The sequence below is a fragment of the Mangifera indica genome, chromosome 14, assembly GCF_011075055.1.
Source record: "Mangifera indica cultivar Alphonso chromosome 14, CATAS_Mindica_2.1, whole genome shotgun sequence".
Taxonomy (NCBI): domain Eukaryota; kingdom Viridiplantae; phylum Streptophyta; class Magnoliopsida; order Sapindales; family Anacardiaceae; genus Mangifera; species Mangifera indica.
Window position 1 is genome coordinate 5,431,209 of NC_058150.1, and position 19,590 is coordinate 5,450,798.

The following is a 19,590-nucleotide window of genomic DNA, read 5'->3' on the forward strand; positions in this document are numbered from 1 at the left end:
TTTTCATTTCATGAGTAGTAAGTCACGAAGCACGATTGAATGCCTTTGTAACATAAGGGTGGCTTCCTTAATTGATATCGGCCTTCTTTATACTAGATCATTGCTTCAATTTTCCTGTCTATGCTCCCAAGTACAACAACTAGGAAATGAATGGCCAAATGACTATTTCCCACAGGAACTTTAATAAAACAAAAACTTTTTTTTTTTAAGTTTGTAAGGTTTACTTGTCATCCACGTTCATTAGTGCATAATGTATTGTCTTTTGTTAGTGTAAGGACAAAAATGCCTTTACCATTTAACACAAATATTAATTACCAAAGTAATGTAATTTCTCATAACTAATTGATATATGTAATTTAGAATTTTGTATAATACAAAGTCAAATAGTAACAATCAAAATAAGAATAGATTCGAGTGTGTTTATTATTATATAAAATGAATACTAAAGAATAAACAGAATAAAACACATGGCTTTTGATTTGGTTTTGTCCAATGGTTAAAATAAATGTTTATAGTGTAACTATTATTTGATATGTTTTTTTGTAAAGAATGTAATGGATTATCTCTAATCTTTTTTTTTTCAGCCTCATCTTAATCATCATTCCTAATACTCCTATTTCATATGAACTAAAAAAGATATTTAAAATATCATAAATGTCTCGATTAGTAAGATGAAGATAACTTTTCATTATTGTAACAAATATGGAAGAAGAGAATATCTGTAGAAGATTCTAAATAAATTGTTCAAGAGCGAATATTTTCTTATTGTTTCGAGTTAAAAAGTCTACTAGTGTCTATTAATGACTTTTAGATAGAAAAGAGATAAAGTGATATCTAATGACAATAATAATTAATTTTCCTTTTGTCCTTCAATAAACATAATTATTTTTCTTTTTTAAAAAATAATTTTCTTTGATTTCTCCTTTTTTAAATTTTTTTCCTCTAATCATTTTCACCATCAACAATCTCTCTTTGACAAAAAAAATTTAAAAAAAATCATTTTTTAGGATTTTTGTTCTTTTTAGACTCACTTATCTTCGCTCATGTTTTCTCCTTCCATCATTTTCACCATCTATACACTACCAACCATCAATAACCTCTCTCTCAAAACTCACCTCTTCACACTTCTTAGACCTTCAAAACCTTTTTCACCCATCTATTTTCATTCATTCATCCAACATTTCTCATTCTTCTCCAATGAAAAAATAAAATTTGCATCATTTGCGGGGTGATGACACCAACCAAAACAAAGATTGAAATCATCGATGATGAAGGGTCGTAACTGATTGTAGACATTGTGTGACATTCAGAGAGGTTTGCAGACATTGTGCATTGGGGTGGGATTTGTGAAAAAGAGAAAGAACTCTAGTTCGTTCTGAAATGCCAATGACAATGAATGTCTAAGGTTTTTCTTGTATGAAAATTACATCTTTAGGAACCAAAAATGAAGTTTTTCATTTTTGGGTGTTTCTTGCATATACTTAGACCTGGCCACGGTTCATGAACCGCCGGTTTCGGTTCGGAACCGCCGGTTCACGGTTCGAAAATATAAGGACCCTGAACCGAAACCGTAACAGGACGGTTCATCCACGGTTCGGAACCGTCGGTTCCGGTTCATGGCCCCGGTTCGGAACCGACGGTTTCGGTTCGGAACCGATATTGAACCGTCAATTCTAATACATGATCTTGATTTAATTTTTAAATTATTAATTACAATAATTGAAATTGAAATTATTATTAAAATCATCTATAAATTGATTTTCATTCACATTTGATATATGCGAATATTGACCAAATCTCCTATTATCGGAAGAATTTTCACTACTTGCCATTTTTTGATAATAAATAAAATTAATTATATAAATAAATTATATGATTAATTATAAAAGATAATAAATAAATAATAAATAAAATTAATTATATAAATAAATTCTATAATTAATTATGAATTGTATAAAAAAAATTGAAATTGAAATTAATAAAAAATTAAAAAAGAATTTAATCAAATTTAAGAAAATTTGATTGAATTGAAAGATTTAGAGAATATTAAGAGTTTAAAGAATGAGAATGAGAGTTTGAAGGATTGAGTGAGAGAGTAGAGAGATTGAGATTTGAGAGAATAGAATTTAAAGGGGTATATATAGAAAAAAACTTTTTTGAAAAAAATCAGAAATAGGGGGGGTGAACTGAAATTCCAAAAATTGCAGGGTCAATTTCAGTGACTTCAAAAGGCAACGGTTCCCTGCGCAGGGAACCGTTGCCTTTTCAAATAAAATTCAAAAAAAAATCAAAACAATTTCAAAAAAATTTCAAATTTTTTTCGGTTCATCACAGTAAACCACCGGTTCATAAACTGGTGTGAACCGGCGGTTCCACGGTTCCAATTTATGTGAACCGGAACCGAACCGTAGAGCCACGGTTTCGGTTCCGGTTTAGTCCGGTTCCAGGTCTGCCGGTTCCGGTTCCGGTTTTATCCGGGCCGGTTTCGGTCCGGTTCACGGGCCAAACCGGCCCGTGGCCAGGTCTTACCTGAGATTTTGTTAATATAAATCGGGACGTTGAATTAAGCCATTGATGTGAAGTTGTGGGGATTGACTTGGTTGGGTCAAGGTACTTTAGATGGCTAAATTCAAGAATTATTTTGTTAAAAATCTCATATTATGTAGTTGATGTTTCTATTTTTGTTAATTTGGCTGTGTCACAGTGGATGATTGTACTCCATACCATTTTCAAGTTTTAAATATGGAGTTTGGCGTTAAAATTTCTCCCAAATTGTGCCCCTGCATTTTCTTTCTTTGTGCTGATTTTGTTGATCAAAACAGTCCAAGTTTTAGATTGAAATATAGGAAGGGGGATGGGGAGAACACAATATAAGCAGACAATTATCATTTTTTAATTATCTTCACTTATTTTTAATTAATGATTTGATTTATAATAATTATTTTTCTACCCTCTGAAGGTTGAAAAAAAGAATTTTCAATAATAAAAGATAAAAATTATATAATAAAATGATTTTAAATTAAAGATAAAATAACAATCAATCACATTATGACATATTATCTTCATGCATAAATTTGTGTTCATCGTCCGTATACATAATGCTACTCCTAATGTAATATACAATGATAAGCTACAACATTTAAATGTCTGCAAACATACCATTCTTCAACCGTCTGGTTTCTTCTTTCTCTTCTTGAAATCTTGAAGCACTTTTTCCCTCTCCAAAGGACTAGCCGATAAGACCCACCTACTAAATTCAACCTCTCCCAAACCCATGAACTGGGCAATCAGGCCGAACTGAACCTTTTTCCAGTCTCTGGATGAAGATATACTATCTTTTCCATTTGCATCATCTAATTTTCTTTTCTTCTTGATGGGGATTTTGGGCCTCCCTGAGCTACTATCCTCAGCTCCTCTCAGCTCTAAATTCTCTCGAATATCAGGTTGATTATTAACAATGTCTTCATTACGATGAACATAAACAATACCTGAAGGTCAGAGATGTTAGATGTGTTAGTAAATATTTGAGTAATACAATATATATAAACAAATTATACAAAATTATCTATACAAACTAAAATGACAACATTTGATTAAGAAATTTTAAAGTGAGAGAAAACGTAAACAATTACAAACTACCACTATTATCTCAGCTTGTATAGATAAATTTGTACAATTTTGTTTATACGCATAATTTTATTTGTAAATATTTATTATTTGTTCCCGTGCAAAAGCCAAGCTCCATACCATACCCCAAACATGCCAAAAAATCTTAATAAGACATTTAGTTACATCTCTCAATTCATTTGTCTAAAATTTGATTTCTGTCTAAATAAGGTTTCTCTACCACTCTGTAGATCTTTGAACTAAGAACCAGTATCGGTTCTATATGATGTTAATGGTCCACATCTTCTTTTTTATTTTGTTGCAGTCATTTGGTCACAAAATTTATCACGTATCAGAGTCATCGGGCATAATCAAGGATTAATAATAGAAGAAAGAAGCATGATCACCCAACCATATAGGACAAGTTGAACTTACCCAAATCTTCTAGTAATGGTTTATCTGTCATAGCTCTCCCCAGATCAGCAGACTTTACAGGCTCAGATACCGATGAAAGTGATGAACTTGCTTCTTTTGAGGGGATACTACAAGACCCAATCTCAGTTAATTCCTGATCTGTTTTAGGATGCTGCCCATATTCTCGTCCCTGTTTTTCATGAAACTCAATGATTTCACTGGTAAAAAGCTTATCAGAAAGATTGCGAAATAAATTGCATATCCCAAATAGCTCGCCTTGAAATTCCTTGCAATCCTGAGAATAGGTTGCCACATAAATTCAAGAATACGAAACATATCTTAATACAGAATCAAAAAGCTAGAGGAAACCAGCCACTCTTTCACTCACAAACATTCCCCATGCCACAACCACAGTGCTCACCCTCATCCCCACCCCTCTCTTAAAAAAACAGAAGTGAAATGATCACTGTACCTGGACACCTTCAAAGTATCGTTTTTCCATTTTCCCTGAAACAGCAATATTTGATAGCTGCTGCTTGTATACCTGACGAGTATATATAAGCTCCTCAAGGGAACCAGCAGAGTGAAGACGGAATACCACAACATGCCGCTTCTGTCCAAAACGAAATGATCTGTCCTGCGCCTGTAAATCTTGGGCAGGATTCCAGTTTGGGTCAAATATGACCACACGATTTGCACTTACAAGATTCAATCCAAGCCCACCGGCTCGAGTTGATATCAAAAACACCTGGGGTAAGAAATCAGAGTCAGCAGAAATTCAAGAAAGATTTCATACGCCATTCCTGCACTTGGAAAATTACCTGTTTGCTTGGACTAGAGTTGAAGTCATCCACAAGAGACTGGCGCAAGTTGGTTGGAGTAGAACCATCAAGTCTGGAAAAGCTATAGCCTTTACGAATAAGGAATTTTTCAAGTATGTCCAACATCCTGGAAATTATAGTTCAACTTCAGGGGCAGAAATCATCCAAACAATAGCATGTACATGTAGAAAAATGCTCATACTAGCAACTACACTTTGATGAAAAATTGTAACAATATAACTAAAGTAGAAGAATTTCTAACGAATTTTTTGAGTAACACTTAAACAGGTGGGAGTTGTGGAACATGACCTGACTGAGTAACTAAAGAGGAGAATTTTGTCGCCCTTTGAAGCCCAAGACAGCATTAACTTTTCCAAGGCTCGCATTTTTCCACAATGTTTAACATCACTTAGGCCCATGAAACTCTCACTTTGAGCATTCCCTCCCACCAAATCAATATCAGGTCCAAAGACAGCAGAGGCAAACTCTGCATCTTTCCTTTGTTTGTCTGGTTCATCTCTAGGGTTAGGCTTTATAAGCTCCAGGTGATTGCTTACCTGTGATGCAGTCCAGCAGGTAAACATGAAGAAACACAATAAAACCATAACATATACATACATATTAATAACAGCTTTTTGGTGCAATCCTCAGGTGCTGGAAATATTAAGAACACTCCAGCTCTTGCCTTGAATACTATCCTAACAAGTACTTACGAAGGTTTGTATAGCCTAAGCACTGCAACTACGTAAGCAGTCCATAGTAAAAAACAGCAAAACTAAAAACCCCATTACCTGTTGGAGCTTGACAAGGCAAGGAAGGACAAGGCAAAAGGGGCATGAATCACACCCATCCAGGTTATCTTTGTGAAGATAAGGCCAGATGATTCCATCAGGAACAATCCTTTTGCAACATTCTACTTGAGTTAGAGGACTTCCACAGCTACAAGGGAGGTCCTTGTTGATGAGGCATTGAATGTCTGGTAACTGTAACATTCTCCTGTAAACTCGTTTTTGCAAATCACTCATAGCACAGAATACGACATTATCTTCTTTTCCCATCATAAGATGTCCAATAGTTTCCTCTTTTGTCCTTCTTAACAAATACTTACGCAGAACTGACACTAGGTGCTGTTTTCGTTCATCAGCAATCCGAACAAATCTTTCAGGAGCAGTTGACCTCTGGCCATGCTTTAAGGGTTCATCATAAAATTCCCTGAAATGTTCTCGTGTTCCTAAGGAGCCTGGTGTTACCCAGTCAAAAAGATTAAACAGTTCCATAATTTTATTCTGCATAATTGTTCCTGTGAGACCAATACGATTCTGAGTTTTAATTTCTAAACATGCTGTATAAAGTTTTGATTTTTCATTCTTAAGCCTATGTGCTTCATCAACAATCACAATCTCCCATTTAACCTTTGACAGCATGCTGCCATGTATTCTGTAAGTGTCAAAACTGGTTATAAGTACCTCAACTCCATATGCTTCAAGCTTTTCAAGAATCAAATCACGATTTGGACCATGGTAAACAGAGATATTAAAGGTAGACCACCTAGAGAATTCAATCTCCCAGTTGTGGATTACAGAAGTGGGGCAAATGATCAGAACAGAGCCCTTCTTGCCAACCTTATTTTCTTTTGATACTGTAAAGTCACCCAATTCTCCATCTTTTCCGAAAACAGCAGCAAGGAATGCAATTGTCTGAATTGTCTTTCCGAGTCCCCTGTTATGATTTTAAATAGCAAATTGTAAACCTTATAAGTATAATGAAAACTTTAACTACAAAAAAGCAAACAGAATTGAGTAGCATAGACATGCCAGCCTGAGTTTGTTTATATACATACTCAAAATTTCGCACACAGGGTCCATATGTCCTTTATACATCACACCAACACGACAGTAGACAATAAGAGGTAGGAAGATCACATGAAAATGGAGTACTAGATATCACCAATTTAACAATGTACTCACATATCATCACCGAGAACCCCTCCATGGTTGTTTTTGTATAGTCTATATAAGAATTTTACTCCCTCTCTTTGGTGTTCAAGCAACCTGCAGTTAATAGATGCAGGAACCTACAATTAAAAAGACAAAAAGATTCTTAACAAAAATTCGACTTTTTATCAAACAGAAAAAAAAAAAAAAAATCTGAAAACCTGAAAAGAAAAATAACTTATACAATCACCTGTACTAAAGGAAATTCTCCATCTTCTGACAAAAGCAACGGCTCAAACGGTCCCGTATGATCTAACTGAAACTGAGCCAATTGGGGTCTCCCAAATTTCTCACCTTCGGGCTCTTTCTCCTCTTCTACATCGAAATTCTTGATTTTCACTTCTTTATCAAAAATTTTGCTTTCCTCAACTGAAAGTTCCGGTTGGGGTTCAGGGTGTTTCTTGGGCAAAGAAAAGTCTGATTCAAGGCGTAGAAGCTGCTGAGAAAGAGAAGATTTGGGGGGTTTTCTTTGGTTGATTGATAATGATTCTTGAGAAGACAATAAGCATTGTGATTGTGTAAAAGATGATGTTTGTGAGATGCTTAAGCAGGGTTGTGATTGTGTGAAAGATGACGTTTGTGAGATGCTAGAGCAGGGTTTCAGGCTTTCTTTAAAGCTGCGCAGCAATGACATGACATGAGAATTTTGAGAGAGAAATTGGTAGAACTGGTTTTGAATTTTGTGATTCTTTAAGTAAGTTTCTCTTTGGCGTAGTTTTCAGAAATTAAGACTGCCGTCCCGCAACCTCACAGCAATCTCCCCCTTTAAGACGCCGACTACATTACCGATTAATTTTAAATCTTCAACAGTCAAACTTAAAAGTTTAATCTGACCCAGGTTTAGCCCAAATTACAATTTTTTACCCTATAATAAATAAATAACAATTCACCTACCAAAAAAAAATTCATTCAAAGTCAAACTCTTATATGGTTTAAGGTTAAAAAACAATAAAAATAATGTAAGGTTAAAATAATAATTTTATTTTCTAATAATTTTAAAAAAATTAAAAAATAACTACTTTACATATGAAATTTAAATATTTTAAATATAATAATTTAATTTTTAAAAATAAAAATACAAGAAAACTGACATATCAATATCTAAAATTCCATAGTGGCAGGCTTTGAAAATTCATTATTTTCATTTTAAATATTTTAAAAATATTTAATGACCTTAATAATTTGTAATACGATATTTATATATCTAAATTATTATGTTATATTTAGTTCTTTAAGGATATAATTATCATTTTTAAAATTATTAAACGACATATAAAAATTTTAAAACTTTCAAAAATTATAGATAACCTTTTAAATATATTATCATACATTATTGACATTTGTTCAATACTATCACAAGAAAATAAATAAGTTCTTATGTAATTTGAAGATTTAATAATTTATTTTTTAATTTTTGTTAATTTGGAGTTATGTGATGAATTTTGAAAAATGAAAATTTTAATTTTTGTTGATTTAGTGTTATATAATAAATTCAAAAAATGAAATACTAGGCATAAATTAGTAATTTTATTTTTTAACACAATTTTTTTCATTAATATAGTTCAATTTTAAGTGAGAAAGTGTTATTTATATTATCTAACTATTTTTTGATCAAATTATAGAGAGAGAAAATGTTTAATCTACTCAAAAGTTTAAAAAAAAAAAATTGGTAACAAAAAACCCTATTCGAAAAAGAGTGGAACCAATCACACCAAACATATCAAATCTTGGGAGTAGGGGTGGATACGAATTGAGTCGAGTCTGAACACCTCTTGACTTGAGTTTGGTTTGAATTAAAAACGGTTCGATTTAAGTTCATTGAGCCGATATTAAAGATGATTTGAGTTCGGTTCGAATAAAAATGATTCAATTCGAGTTTAATTCAAATTTATGACTCAAATTCATAGGTTGGACATGTGACTCAAATTCGTCGTTCATTAACAAAACGATGTCGTTTGACAATTATTTAACATAATTCGATTCAAACTATGAGCCAAGTTAAAACAAAATCGAGTCATCTCTCCAACTCGCTAGTCAAATCAAATTGAACTCTCTATAATTTGAGTTTAACTCGGTTTTAAAACGAACTAAACCTCTTAACTCAAACTCGATTTATATTTGAAATAAATAATTTCAAATTGAGTCAAATCGATTTTCGAACCCAAACCAACTAAGTTCGGATCCAGTGCTACTTGGGAGAGTTTGATCTTAAAATATCTTTAGAAGATATTTAAATTTATACTCTCTTATGTATAAAGTTTCCTATTTTATCAGTTAAACTATCTATTAAAGGTAAAAAACATGCATATATATTAACATCATTATCATGTATAGATTGGTTACTACTTTCGGTTAAAAAATTGAATATGATAATGAACATTTATTTAAACACTATAAATCAAACCTTTTTCAAATATGTCATCCTATGTTTGTGAACAAATTAATAACTTAGGGTTTATTGAAAATTAAATAATATTATATCAGTAAAATTATATATACAATTTTATACATAAATAATAATATATTACTACGTAATTGAGTGTTGATTTATTTTTAATTTTTAATTATTTAATCACATAGTAATATATCATTACTTATAGATAAAGTTATACAAAATTATGCGTATAATCCTAATTATATTATATATCTCAATGAATTTTCAATTATAACGAGTGAAGCACATTTTCTCACCTAAGCTTGGTTGTAAAAATATATTTTTACTCATTAAACATATAAATTATATATTTTTATACGTATAAATTGTAATTAGGAATTGATTATTTTAGTTTTTAAAATTTGTTTGATGTCCTCTCTAACTTAAACACAATAGATCTTATTAAGGCCAGAATCCCACCTCTTAAATTGGCCAGCACTCTTTCTCTTGCCATAACCCCCTCAGCTATAATATATATAAGATGATTTTAATATAAGAAAAATATTTTGAATGCCATAACCAAACCTTATGAATAGAGTGTTATACTTAAAGATTGGCATACTTATCAGGAATTATTTTTACATTAGTTTTTGTAACTCTTTTTTTAGAGTTAATGGTAGTTATTATGTCAACTTTTGAGCAGTATTATGTGTACCTGTTTGAGTACATAATTATATATAAATTTATATGTATTATCATATGATTAGATCTTACTTTATTTTTATTTCAAAATCACGCAATCATGTAATGACATATATAAGTGTATATATATACTTGTGTACCTAAAGGGGGTACACATAGTTTTATTATTAATTTTTTGTAACTCCTTAATAATGATCATTATGTTAATTTTTGTAACTCTCTTTTGAGAGTTAATAATGACCACTATTTTTTTATAACGCTCTTCTAAAACTTAAAAATAACTTTTAGATTAATTTTTATAACTGATAATTAATTAAAATTTAATATAATAGTTATGTTTTTTTAACGGTAGAAAACATTTTTTTGTTTTTTATTAATACACCGATACATGAAAAGTCTACAATCTAACCAATATAAAAGGTCTGTGATAATACTATTATTATATTGTTATTTTGCACTAGAAGATAATTAAAGGAGAGGTATGAGTTTGTGTTTTATTATTTTACTTGAACAACAATGGCTGAAGCATCAAGTATATTTTCATTATTCATATGATGAATATTCAATAAATAGTAGCAATATTGCTTTTATAGAGATGACAATTCGACTTACAAAACTTGGTATTCGACCCACACCTCTTCGAATAGAAAAAAGATTCTTCAATAAAAATAGGGATGAGAATGGATAAAATCTCTATAATCAAAGACAGGGTAAGAACTAGGATAAATATATTTTTGACTCGTTCTCTCTCTGGTTTCTCTTCTTACTTACATATTTCATATTATATATTAAATTAATTTTAAAAGTTTTGAATTATTATAAACGTGTCTTAAAATTTAATAAATATTTTATTTTTTTCTTATAGGGATTGGGAGGAAAAGTATGGAGAATTTTTTTGGTAGGAATGGAGAGGGAACGGAGAGAGAGATTTTCCTAATGAAGAGAGGATAAAGATTTTCGGATTGTGATATACCCAGCCCGTTGACATCCTTACTTATGAATCTGTCACTTCATTGTGCTTCCTTCTTGCGCTCACTCTATCATGCATTTCTTCTTCGTTGTCAGTAGTTTAAACCGAAAATAGTCAAAATCGTTCATGAATTTCTTGACTTTCTTATTAATATTGCATGTTAATAATTTTATCTCGTTAATTTCTTAAAAAAGTGAGGGTCATTGACTGGAATTCCTCTTCTGGTATAAACTGTGAATACTCAATGAATGATCAATCGCAGTATTACAAAATCAATAAGTCCTTGATTAGCAAAAATTCCACTAAATCTGACATCTTAATTATACAATACCCCGAAATCTTAGTGCATTTTACGTGAATTTTGAGTGACAACAGCACAGAAATCATTTTGGTTCGTGGAAGAACATTAGAAAATTATATTTGAACAAGTTGATGGAAGCAAAAACAAAAGAAGAAAGCAAACAAACACGAAGGCGTTTATCATGAAAATTAAAAGATTAATGTAATTAACACTGATAACCGTTGCATCTCTCACATGTGTCTACGTGTAATTTCTCTATAGCTCAGTCTCTCTTTTTCTTGAAATGCCTGCTCATTAACAACAAATTACAACTCATTCCAGCCAACCTTCCTGCGTTTTGCATGCTCGGAAACGGTAACCTTTTCATCACTTTCTCTATAAATCTGAGACCACCCAGCCCCTCATTTGCTACCTCTTCATCCGTTACTGATCTCTCTGAGCTTAAGTTCCAATGGAGTTTAATAGATTTCGTAGCTGTTTGTTTGTTATGTTGTTGGGTTTGATCAGCTCTTGTCACGCCTACAAGTTTTATGTTGGTGGCAAAGATGGCTGGGTTTTAAAACCCTCCGAGAATTACAATCACTGGGCTGAAAGAATGAGGTTTCAAGTAAATGATACTCTCTGTAAGCCCTATCTTTACTCTCTCTTTATAATTCAGTGTTTCCCATTCTTTTCTTTGTTTTAATTTGTTTGTTCTGATTATTGCTTTTTTTTTTTTTTGCAGATTTTAAATACAACAAAGATTCAAACTCCGTCTTGGTGGTAAACAAAGATGATTACTTCTCATGCAACACAAAAAACCCAGTACAATCCTTTTCAGACGGGGACTCAGTCTTCCACTTCAGTCGCTCAGGTCCACACTACTTCATCAGCGGCAATGCTGACAACTGCAACAAAGGCCAGAAGGTCATCGTTGTTGTTATGGCCGTGAGACATCACCACCACCATGCTCCTCCGACTCCTTCTCCTGCAGCAGCCTCACCAGTTGTTTCTCCATCTCCTGCATCTCATCCTAGTTTGTCACCTCCGGTGGAGTCTCCACAGACTAGTACTCCGCCGTCTACTCTTACGGAGCCACCGAAGTCTCCGTCGGATGTAGAAATTCCGGCGCCGACTCCTTCAAAATCTGGTTCAGTGGGATTAGCCAGTTCTCTTGGGTCAGCTTTGGGATTCAGCGTTGTAGCGAGTGTGGTTTTAGGTAGCTTAATTGGGGTGCTTTAGTTTTTTTTTTTTTTCATTTGACTACTGAAGATTAATGGTTTGTGTTATGAGCCGCTTATTATTCAAGTAGAGAATGGGAATGAGATGGTTTATAAAATTATTATTGATTTGTTCTTTGTCAATTTCATAATATGAGTACTTAAAAGAAAATTTGAAGAGATATCATCTCCCATTCTCTCGGTTTTCTTCTGTTTCTTCCTTGTTCATTGTCAGTCTTCACAGTCCCAGCTTTTCTTATGCACCATTTGTGTTTGTTATCTTTCATCCTTTGCATTTGATGTTACGCCCTTCTCCAATACATGCAATGGAACTTTTAAAAACTTAAAAGAGCATAACATAATTTATTGAAAAATGTGTAAAAGATGTTAGGATTAAACCCTAAAACCAAATACATCGTTTACATATAAGCATCATCAAAAAACATATACAATATATCATCATAATTTATAGGTCAAAGGACTATATCTCACCCAAGGTTTAGTAAAATAACAAATTCTCATTTATTAACTTTAAAAAATTCAAATATTTAACTATTTATTAAAATTTACTATTACGATTAAAGGTAAAAATTTTATTTAACAAAACCATTTTTAAAAAATTAAAAATTTATTATTCTTTTCTTAAGTTTAAAAATCTAATAATTTTCCCCCAATTCAAGGTTTGAAAAGTGATATAATCCCCCCTAGGGTTTTCTTTTCCCTTTTCTAATTATCATCTCAATCTCGACTAATAACCGGCCTTCACTGCATCGTCTTCTCCCATCAAAGATCAAGTCATAACATGCATTTTCGTTGGACAAATCGTCTTTGTTTGACGATTTCAACCAAAGGTCAACATGCTTCGGCAAGAGAAGAGGAGTCTAGGAAGGCCGATCATTAGAGATTGTCACTAGAGAAGGGAAAAGAAAATCCTACGGGGGATTATGTCACTTTTCAAACTTTAGATTAAGAAAAATTGTTAATTTTTAAATCTAAAAGGGAAAATATAATAAATATTTAGTTTTTTAAATAGTTTTGTTAAATAACATTTTTACTTATAATTCTAATAATGAATTTTAGTAGATAGGTGAATATTTAGATTTTTTAAAGTTAACGGTGGGAATTGTCATTTCATTAAACCTTGGGAAATAGTCCTTCGGCCGAATTTGTAAACAAAAACATCATAAGCCCCTCATGCAATCTTCATCTGTTGGGACTGGACTGCTGCACTCCAGCCCATGGTCCGATTCGCAATATCATGGGACTTTGGAGATTGGGTGTGAATTTAAGCACGGCCCTGAATGCTTCTTCTCTTACTTTGGATTACGTGACTGAGCCTTCCCAAGTAAGTTCATGGTTTATTGTCATCCTAGAATTAGTAATGGAACATGTCATTACTCTTCTCTTATGGTTACTTTCTAATAAGTATTTCTAAAATTTAACTTGGTAAGAAATTGTTTTGTTCTTTTTTTATGTTGTTTCTTTATTCTTTGACCTTGTATTATTAATGCAGCATGGAATGAATTATGACCCCAATGTCATTTGTTAGCAATATTCTTTCTGCTTATGCTCATGATGATGTAGAAAAGCATTTAGTTGCTACTTTTGACTGTGAGAAACTCTAGATGACATTCGTCTTTTGCGTTCTCGGGTAAGTTTCTTTTTCTTTCATCTATTGTTGTGAAGTGTGTTACTCCCGTAACATACATTATGTATCAAATTAAAAATTCATATATTGCAGATTCAGAATGATTTGGATCAAGCTATTGATGGAGTGTGGCTGTACCACCAGATTATGTTGGGCGTGATTTGGTGATTCCTGCTTTGGTTGCTAAGGTGGAAGAAATGATCAGGGCTGACAGGAAAGTCATCCCGTAAATTGCCGGAGTGCTTCTTGTAGAACAATGTAATAGTGCTAATGTCTTTTGTTGCTCTTATTTAAGGTGTAAATATACTGAAATTGCAGCAGAGAACCACAGCAGCTTCTATTTGCCAGCTACAATTATGGGGATTTCAGAAAATACTTTTGTGGTTTTTGACACTGAAGTGGGGTAAATTCTCTTCTTGTGTATGTAGCCCTTTTTTACTTCATGTAAGTTGTGCACAGTTGGAGTAGATAAGCCAGCAGTTATGTTTTTTGTGACAGATGTCTTTCGGGAAGCTGGTTGCTGCCAGTGCTGCAGGTAATCTGCCCTATTTCTTATATGTTAAGTCGCCTTCATATATGTGGAGCTCCTTTAAGAGCTTGGACTGTTTACGATATGAGTTTTCTCGCAGCTCCCGGTAAGGTACAATATATTGTATATGTAAATAAGTTAAGTTAATTTATATATCTGTACCTGTTCATAATTTGTGTCATCTTTTTATAAAAGATCATATCTTATTGCTTGAGCTAATCTTCCTTTTTCTTGTAAGGGGGTGAAATTTTTTTTTTTTTTAAACAATGAGCCCCACCCGAGTTAAATCGTTATTTTCGGGATTGAACCAGTCACATTAAATAAAATAAGTTTTGGTTCAGTGATTATAAGATTGGTCATTGAACTATGTAAATTAAAAGTTTGTTAATGATATATTATTAAAAGAGATTTGAATTTATATTCTATTATATATATATATATATATATATATATATATATATATATATATATATATATATTTTTTCTCAACTTATGCATTGATTGAAGCTATTTGCCACAATATATATGAATGCAGATATGCTTTTCATTTATTATGGGGTTCCTTTTCATATTAATCCTCAGCACACTCAACGTCCACTGCACCCTAAAATTAATGCATTTGAGTTGGCGTATTGGTTTGGTTCTTGTTGATATTAATTTTTTTTTAAAGTACTGGTAATTCATTTGGATTTAATTTTCTTGTGTTTTTCAAACTTTGTTTTAAATGATTGAAACGTCCTTGACATTGGCATTCATGTTGAGGGCCACTTAAGCAACCATTGAATTTACATTTATATTCCTATTAATATCATATCAATTTATTGCTATAGAGAAATTCAAAACATCTTTCCATTGCTGCTTGGTGATACAAATGCAAAACTTATATTCTATCAGTATTGGGTTAATTCATAAGTTTGCCAAAGAATTGTGACACTTTAGTTAAATCTAATATTAATAAAATATAAAAGAGATATTAAATTTATACGTGTAATTCATATTGTTTGAAATGTTAAGATAAATTGATATTAACTATTGTCATAATATATTTAAATGAATAATATTTTGACAATGAGTTTGATTATTAGATCAGAGATATTACACTGTTTAACATTGGTATCGGATCATGGATGTTGCAAGCCCAGCCTCCATTACGACCTCCAGTACTAGTGGCATTTATGAAAATCATCGATATGAAGCTGTATCTCTTCACCTACATCTAGCATGTCAATTGCTGATAATAAAGCAGACAGAGATTACGCATCAACTAGTTTTTCACTCACCCAACACCATTTAATGTATATCACATAAAGATCAACACAGGTCTTTTGCAATATTTATAAATATCAAGCCTTTTAAGATGAGACTATAAATAATATCACAAGTTAATTGGCTACTAAGAAGAAAAATAGCTAGCTGGCTCAAGAAAAAGAAGCTGGAAGTATGGAGTTGAAGGTGGATGATGTATCAGAACCAGTAAGCCCTACTGGACAGTACTTCAACAGCTCTATTCTGTCTATCTGTGTTCTTGGTGTTTTGGAATCTCAGACTCCCATTGATGATTCTTCCGCCATGTTATTGCTTAAAGATGTGTTCCTCCCCATCAGCCCTCGCTTCTCCTCCATCATGGTATTCTTCTTTCAATCCTTTTAGTTTCATCTTATTTCAAAAGGAAAACCATTTTGATTTTAAGTTGTTAATTCTGGTATCCTGAAAAACCAGGTTAAAGATGAAGATGGAGTGAAAAGATGGAAGAAGTGTGAAGTGAAGCTCAAAGACCACGTTTATGTCCCGAACTTCCCAGAAGGATTGTCACTAACATCTTACGACAATTGCCTTGATGATTATCTATCAAAAATAGCGATGGAACAGCTTCCACAAAGCAGGCCTTTATGGGAGATCCATATCTTCAAATATCCCACAAAAAATGCTGCTGGAACATTGATCTTCAAGCTTCACCACGCCCTTGGCGATGGATTTTCTTTAATGGGTGCTCTTCTTTCTTGTCTACAAAGAGCTGACAATCCCTCTCTTCCATTGACATTTCCTTCACGTCAATGGCCTTCCAAAATGGACACCAGTCACAATGGTAGCATAATTATAGCTACACCTAATTTCTTTACTTCAGTTTACAACACTATATCAGATTTTGGGTGGAGCCTTTTGAAGAGCAGCTGTATTGAAGATGATCCAACACCAATACGATCTGCCGACCCTGGTGTGGAGTTTAAGCCTATTACAATAGTAACAATGACATTCTCTCTTGATCACATCAAACAAATTAAGAACAAGCTTCGAGTGGTAAGATTATTCACACCTTTAATTTTCTCTTTTCTTGCATATTTACTCAAGAAATCTCCAAAAGCAATGTAAGGCAGTCAATATTTTGTTCAATCAAGTGTACAAATATCATCGCTTAACTAATTAATAAATGGTCATTGTCAGCTACAAGTCTCTTAATTACTATGAATAGATCTACTCGGGTAGGGTGGATCTGATAAATTAAGATCTCCAGGCTTTTAAAGGTTGTGGCCCATATCAAACTACAGAGAAATTAATTTTGGGTACAAATAATTAATCTATGCTTTCTTGCAGACAATAAATGATGTGATTTGTGGAATTATCTTCTTCGGGACTAGATTATATATGCAAACATGCAGCCATAATTCAAAGGCTAATGCACATTCTACAGCGCTGGTGTTGCTGAATACAAGGAACATTAACGGGTACAAGTCAGTTGAGGAGATGGTGAAACCTGATGCTCAGTCGCCATGGGGGAACCAGTTTGGCTTCTTGCACGTTTCTGTGCCCGAGTTAACTGCTACTGAATCTTCAAACCCACTTGAATTTGTCCTGAAAGCACAGAAATCGATCAAGAGAAAAAGGGATTCTCTCGCAGTTAATTTCACTGGTCGGCTTCTTGAGGCTTTGAGGCGATTTAGAGGCCCTGAGGTATGCTGTTGATTGGTAATTTCTCTGTTGCTGCCAGAAAAATGCCGGTAACTTTTACGTTTTCAATACAATAATTTTACTTGTATGAGAGTATTAAATGATGATTTAAACAGGCAACTGCTAAGTATATCCACAAAACACTGAGAAACTCAAGCATGACCGTCTCAAATCTGATTGGGCCTGTGGAAGAAATGGCTTTGGCTAATCATCCTATTAAAGGTCTCTACTTTATGGTGGTAGGCGTACCTCAGGTATGTATATATGTATGCATGCATGCAAGCTATCATAGTTTATCATCATTAATTTTGTTTCGATGAAACTGCAGAGTCTTACAATTACTCTGATAAGCTACATGGGAAAGTTGAGACTTGCAGTGGGAACAGAAAAAGGATTTATAGATCACCACAAGTTCAAGTCATGCATTGAGAAAGCCTTTGAGTTGATACTGAAAGGAGCCCATGAAATTCCATCGAATTCATAGACTGAAAATTGATGCAACAGTTTATTTTCATTATAAGCCCTCAAAATTCGAGCCACTGTGCTTAAAGCTTATTAAGCGAAACTGTTTGATGTCCATTAGATTTTATGTTCATATTCTTTGAATTATTCTGTCTTGTCGTATCAATCAAGTACTGTACTTGTTTCAATCAAGCTTTGTATTAACAGTAATTAAAGGCGATATCAACCGATGATTGCGACTTTCACGCGTGAGATAGGCCAAAGGAGTATTTCCCACCGAAATTTTAATGCAAAAGCAAATGTGTATTTGTAAAGTTTTAAAAATTCAAACATTCACTTATACTATTAAAATTTTTTATTAAAGTTAAGAATAAAATTATTATTTTACTAATAAAATTAAAAAATATATAATTTTATTTTATTCCTTTATTGGGTTTAAAAAACTCGTATTTTACCTCTCAGCTTCAAATTCAAAAACTAACTTTTTCTCTCTCAAATTCTTAGGGTTTGCTACAAACTCTGATGATGGCAACGGTGGCAATCAATCAGTTTTGATGTTGATCGATCTTTTGTGTGTCTTCTTTTACTCCCATTGATGATATTGGACAAAGGTCGATAAAACCCTGACGACAATGAAACCCGAAGAAGAAAGTCGAATCAACGATCATGTTTTTTGGTTGATTTGTCTTCAAATTTGGATGATCGTCAAAGAACCACGAACGCGACAAAGATGCGGCCACTAACATGTTTGTTGCGCTTTATATCAAAAGGAGACGTGACAATCTATTGAGTTTGTGGCTAGAGAATGGTGGTCACGTCTTCATCCAAGTTGCATGAGGTAGTGCTAACAGATGGAAGGTTGGTTGAAGAACGTCGCTAGAGAAGGAAGGGAAGGAATGAAACCATACGGGTGCAAATATAGCTTTTCAAATTTTTGGGTGAAGGGAAATGTTAGTTTTTTAAATTAATGGAGGAAAATAAGATAAAATTTTAGTTTTTTTTAATATTAGTGTTTAATAATAATTTTGCAGTTGTAGTTAACAATAAGTTTTAACATAAATTTCATGACGGATGAATATTTGAGTTTATGAAACTTCACAGATGTGAGTTTGCCTTTGCATTAAACCTTGGGTGGGAATAAATCTTTTGGCCTATGAGATATTATACGGTCAAATCTCCTTCTCGATCAATCTCATGGATTCAACACCTAAGAGATGGCTAATGAACAAGAATCATTCCATTTGAAAGCAATGAAGAGTACAAGGATTAGCAATTATCACAACTTTCATAATTCTTTTAGTCCTAAATAACCTTTTTCTTTTCATTGTGAAACCACTTTCTATGGTTTTGGTAGTTATAATTCGAGCATAATTATCCTCTTACCACATTAAGAGAGCATATTCATCTAATAACAGTCCTTTTAAGAGTTGTGATTCATACACTTATTTAGTTATATATGTAACCCTAGTCTCTTTTCTTATAAATTCAAGGTTGTACAAAGACTCAAGACATCAAACAAGCACTCATAGCTTCCAACATTCTTATTGTGAAAATTATTTTCTCTCTAAATAGTCAATAACATAATTTTGGATGTAAACCCTTGAATTGTCAACTAAACCACATC

General features: G+C 32.8%; 3 protein-coding genes across 3 annotated transcripts; 2 read left to right on the forward strand and 1 right to left on the reverse strand.

Annotated features, from left to right (window-relative positions):
* Positions 1-2,996: 2,996 nt before the first annotated feature.
* Positions 2,997-7,604, reverse strand: LOC123196863 (switch 2). Its single transcript, XM_044611006.1, has 8 exons — positions 7,026-7,604; positions 6,809-6,915; positions 5,633-6,560; positions 5,151-5,398; positions 4,842-4,968; positions 4,493-4,768; positions 4,042-4,315; positions 2,997-3,488 (listed from the first exon to the last, which is right to left on the reverse strand). The coding sequence occupies exons 1-8, from the start codon at positions 7,467-7,469 to the stop codon at positions 3,166-3,168; spliced, it is 2,727 nt and encodes a 908-aa protein (XP_044466941.1). The 5' UTR covers positions 7,470-7,604; the 3' UTR covers positions 2,997-3,165.
* A 3,943-nt stretch (positions 7,605-11,547) lies between these two features.
* LOC123197000 (early nodulin-like protein 1) lies at positions 11,548-12,563 on the forward strand. Its single transcript, XM_044611174.1, has 2 exons — positions 11,548-11,805; positions 11,907-12,563. The coding sequence occupies exons 1-2, from the start codon at positions 11,634-11,636 to the stop codon at positions 12,401-12,403; spliced, it is 669 nt and encodes a 222-aa protein (XP_044467109.1). The 5' UTR covers positions 11,548-11,633; the 3' UTR covers positions 12,404-12,563.
* A 3,371-nt stretch (positions 12,564-15,934) lies between these two features.
* LOC123196044 (wax ester synthase/diacylglycerol acyltransferase 4-like) lies at positions 15,935-18,206 on the forward strand. The gene is made up of 5 exons (XM_044609928.1): positions 15,935-16,184; positions 16,278-16,856; positions 17,151-17,507; positions 17,621-17,758; positions 17,833-18,206. Exons 1-5 carry the CDS (start codon positions 15,999-16,001, stop codon positions 17,986-17,988), a joined length of 1,416 nt encoding a protein of 471 aa, XP_044465863.1. The 5' UTR covers positions 15,935-15,998; the 3' UTR covers positions 17,989-18,206.
* The last annotated feature ends 1,384 nt before the right edge of the window (positions 18,207-19,590 follow it).

Coding starts and splice junctions, on each gene's coding strand:
- LOC123196863 (XM_044611006.1), bottom strand. CDS start 7,469: ATGTCATTGCTGCGCAGCTTTAAAGAAAGCCTGAAACCCTGCTCTAGC. Junction 6,916..7,025: donor GAGAATTTCCTTTAGTACAG/GTGATTGTATAA, acceptor TTTTAATTGTAG/GTTCCTGCATCTATTAACTG. Junction 4,969..5,150: donor CTCTTTAGTTACTCAGTCAG/GTCATGTTCCAC, acceptor TATAATTTCCAG/GATGTTGGACATACTTGAAA.
- LOC123196044 (XM_044609928.1), top strand. CDS start 15,999: ATGGAGTTGAAGGTGGATGATGTATCAGAACCAGTAAGCCCTACTGGA. Junction 16,185..16,277: donor CTCGCTTCTCCTCCATCATG/GTATTCTTCTTT, acceptor CTGAAAAACCAG/GTTAAAGATGAAGATGGAGT. Junction 17,508..17,620: donor GGCGATTTAGAGGCCCTGAG/GTATGCTGTTGA, acceptor TGATTTAAACAG/GCAACTGCTAAGTATATCCA.
- LOC123197000 (XM_044611174.1), top strand. CDS start 11,634: ATGGAGTTTAATAGATTTCGTAGCTGTTTGTTTGTTATGTTGTTGGGT. Junction 11,806..11,906: donor TCAAGTAAATGATACTCTCT/GTAAGCCCTATC, acceptor TTTTTTTTGCAG/ATTTTAAATACAACAAAGAT.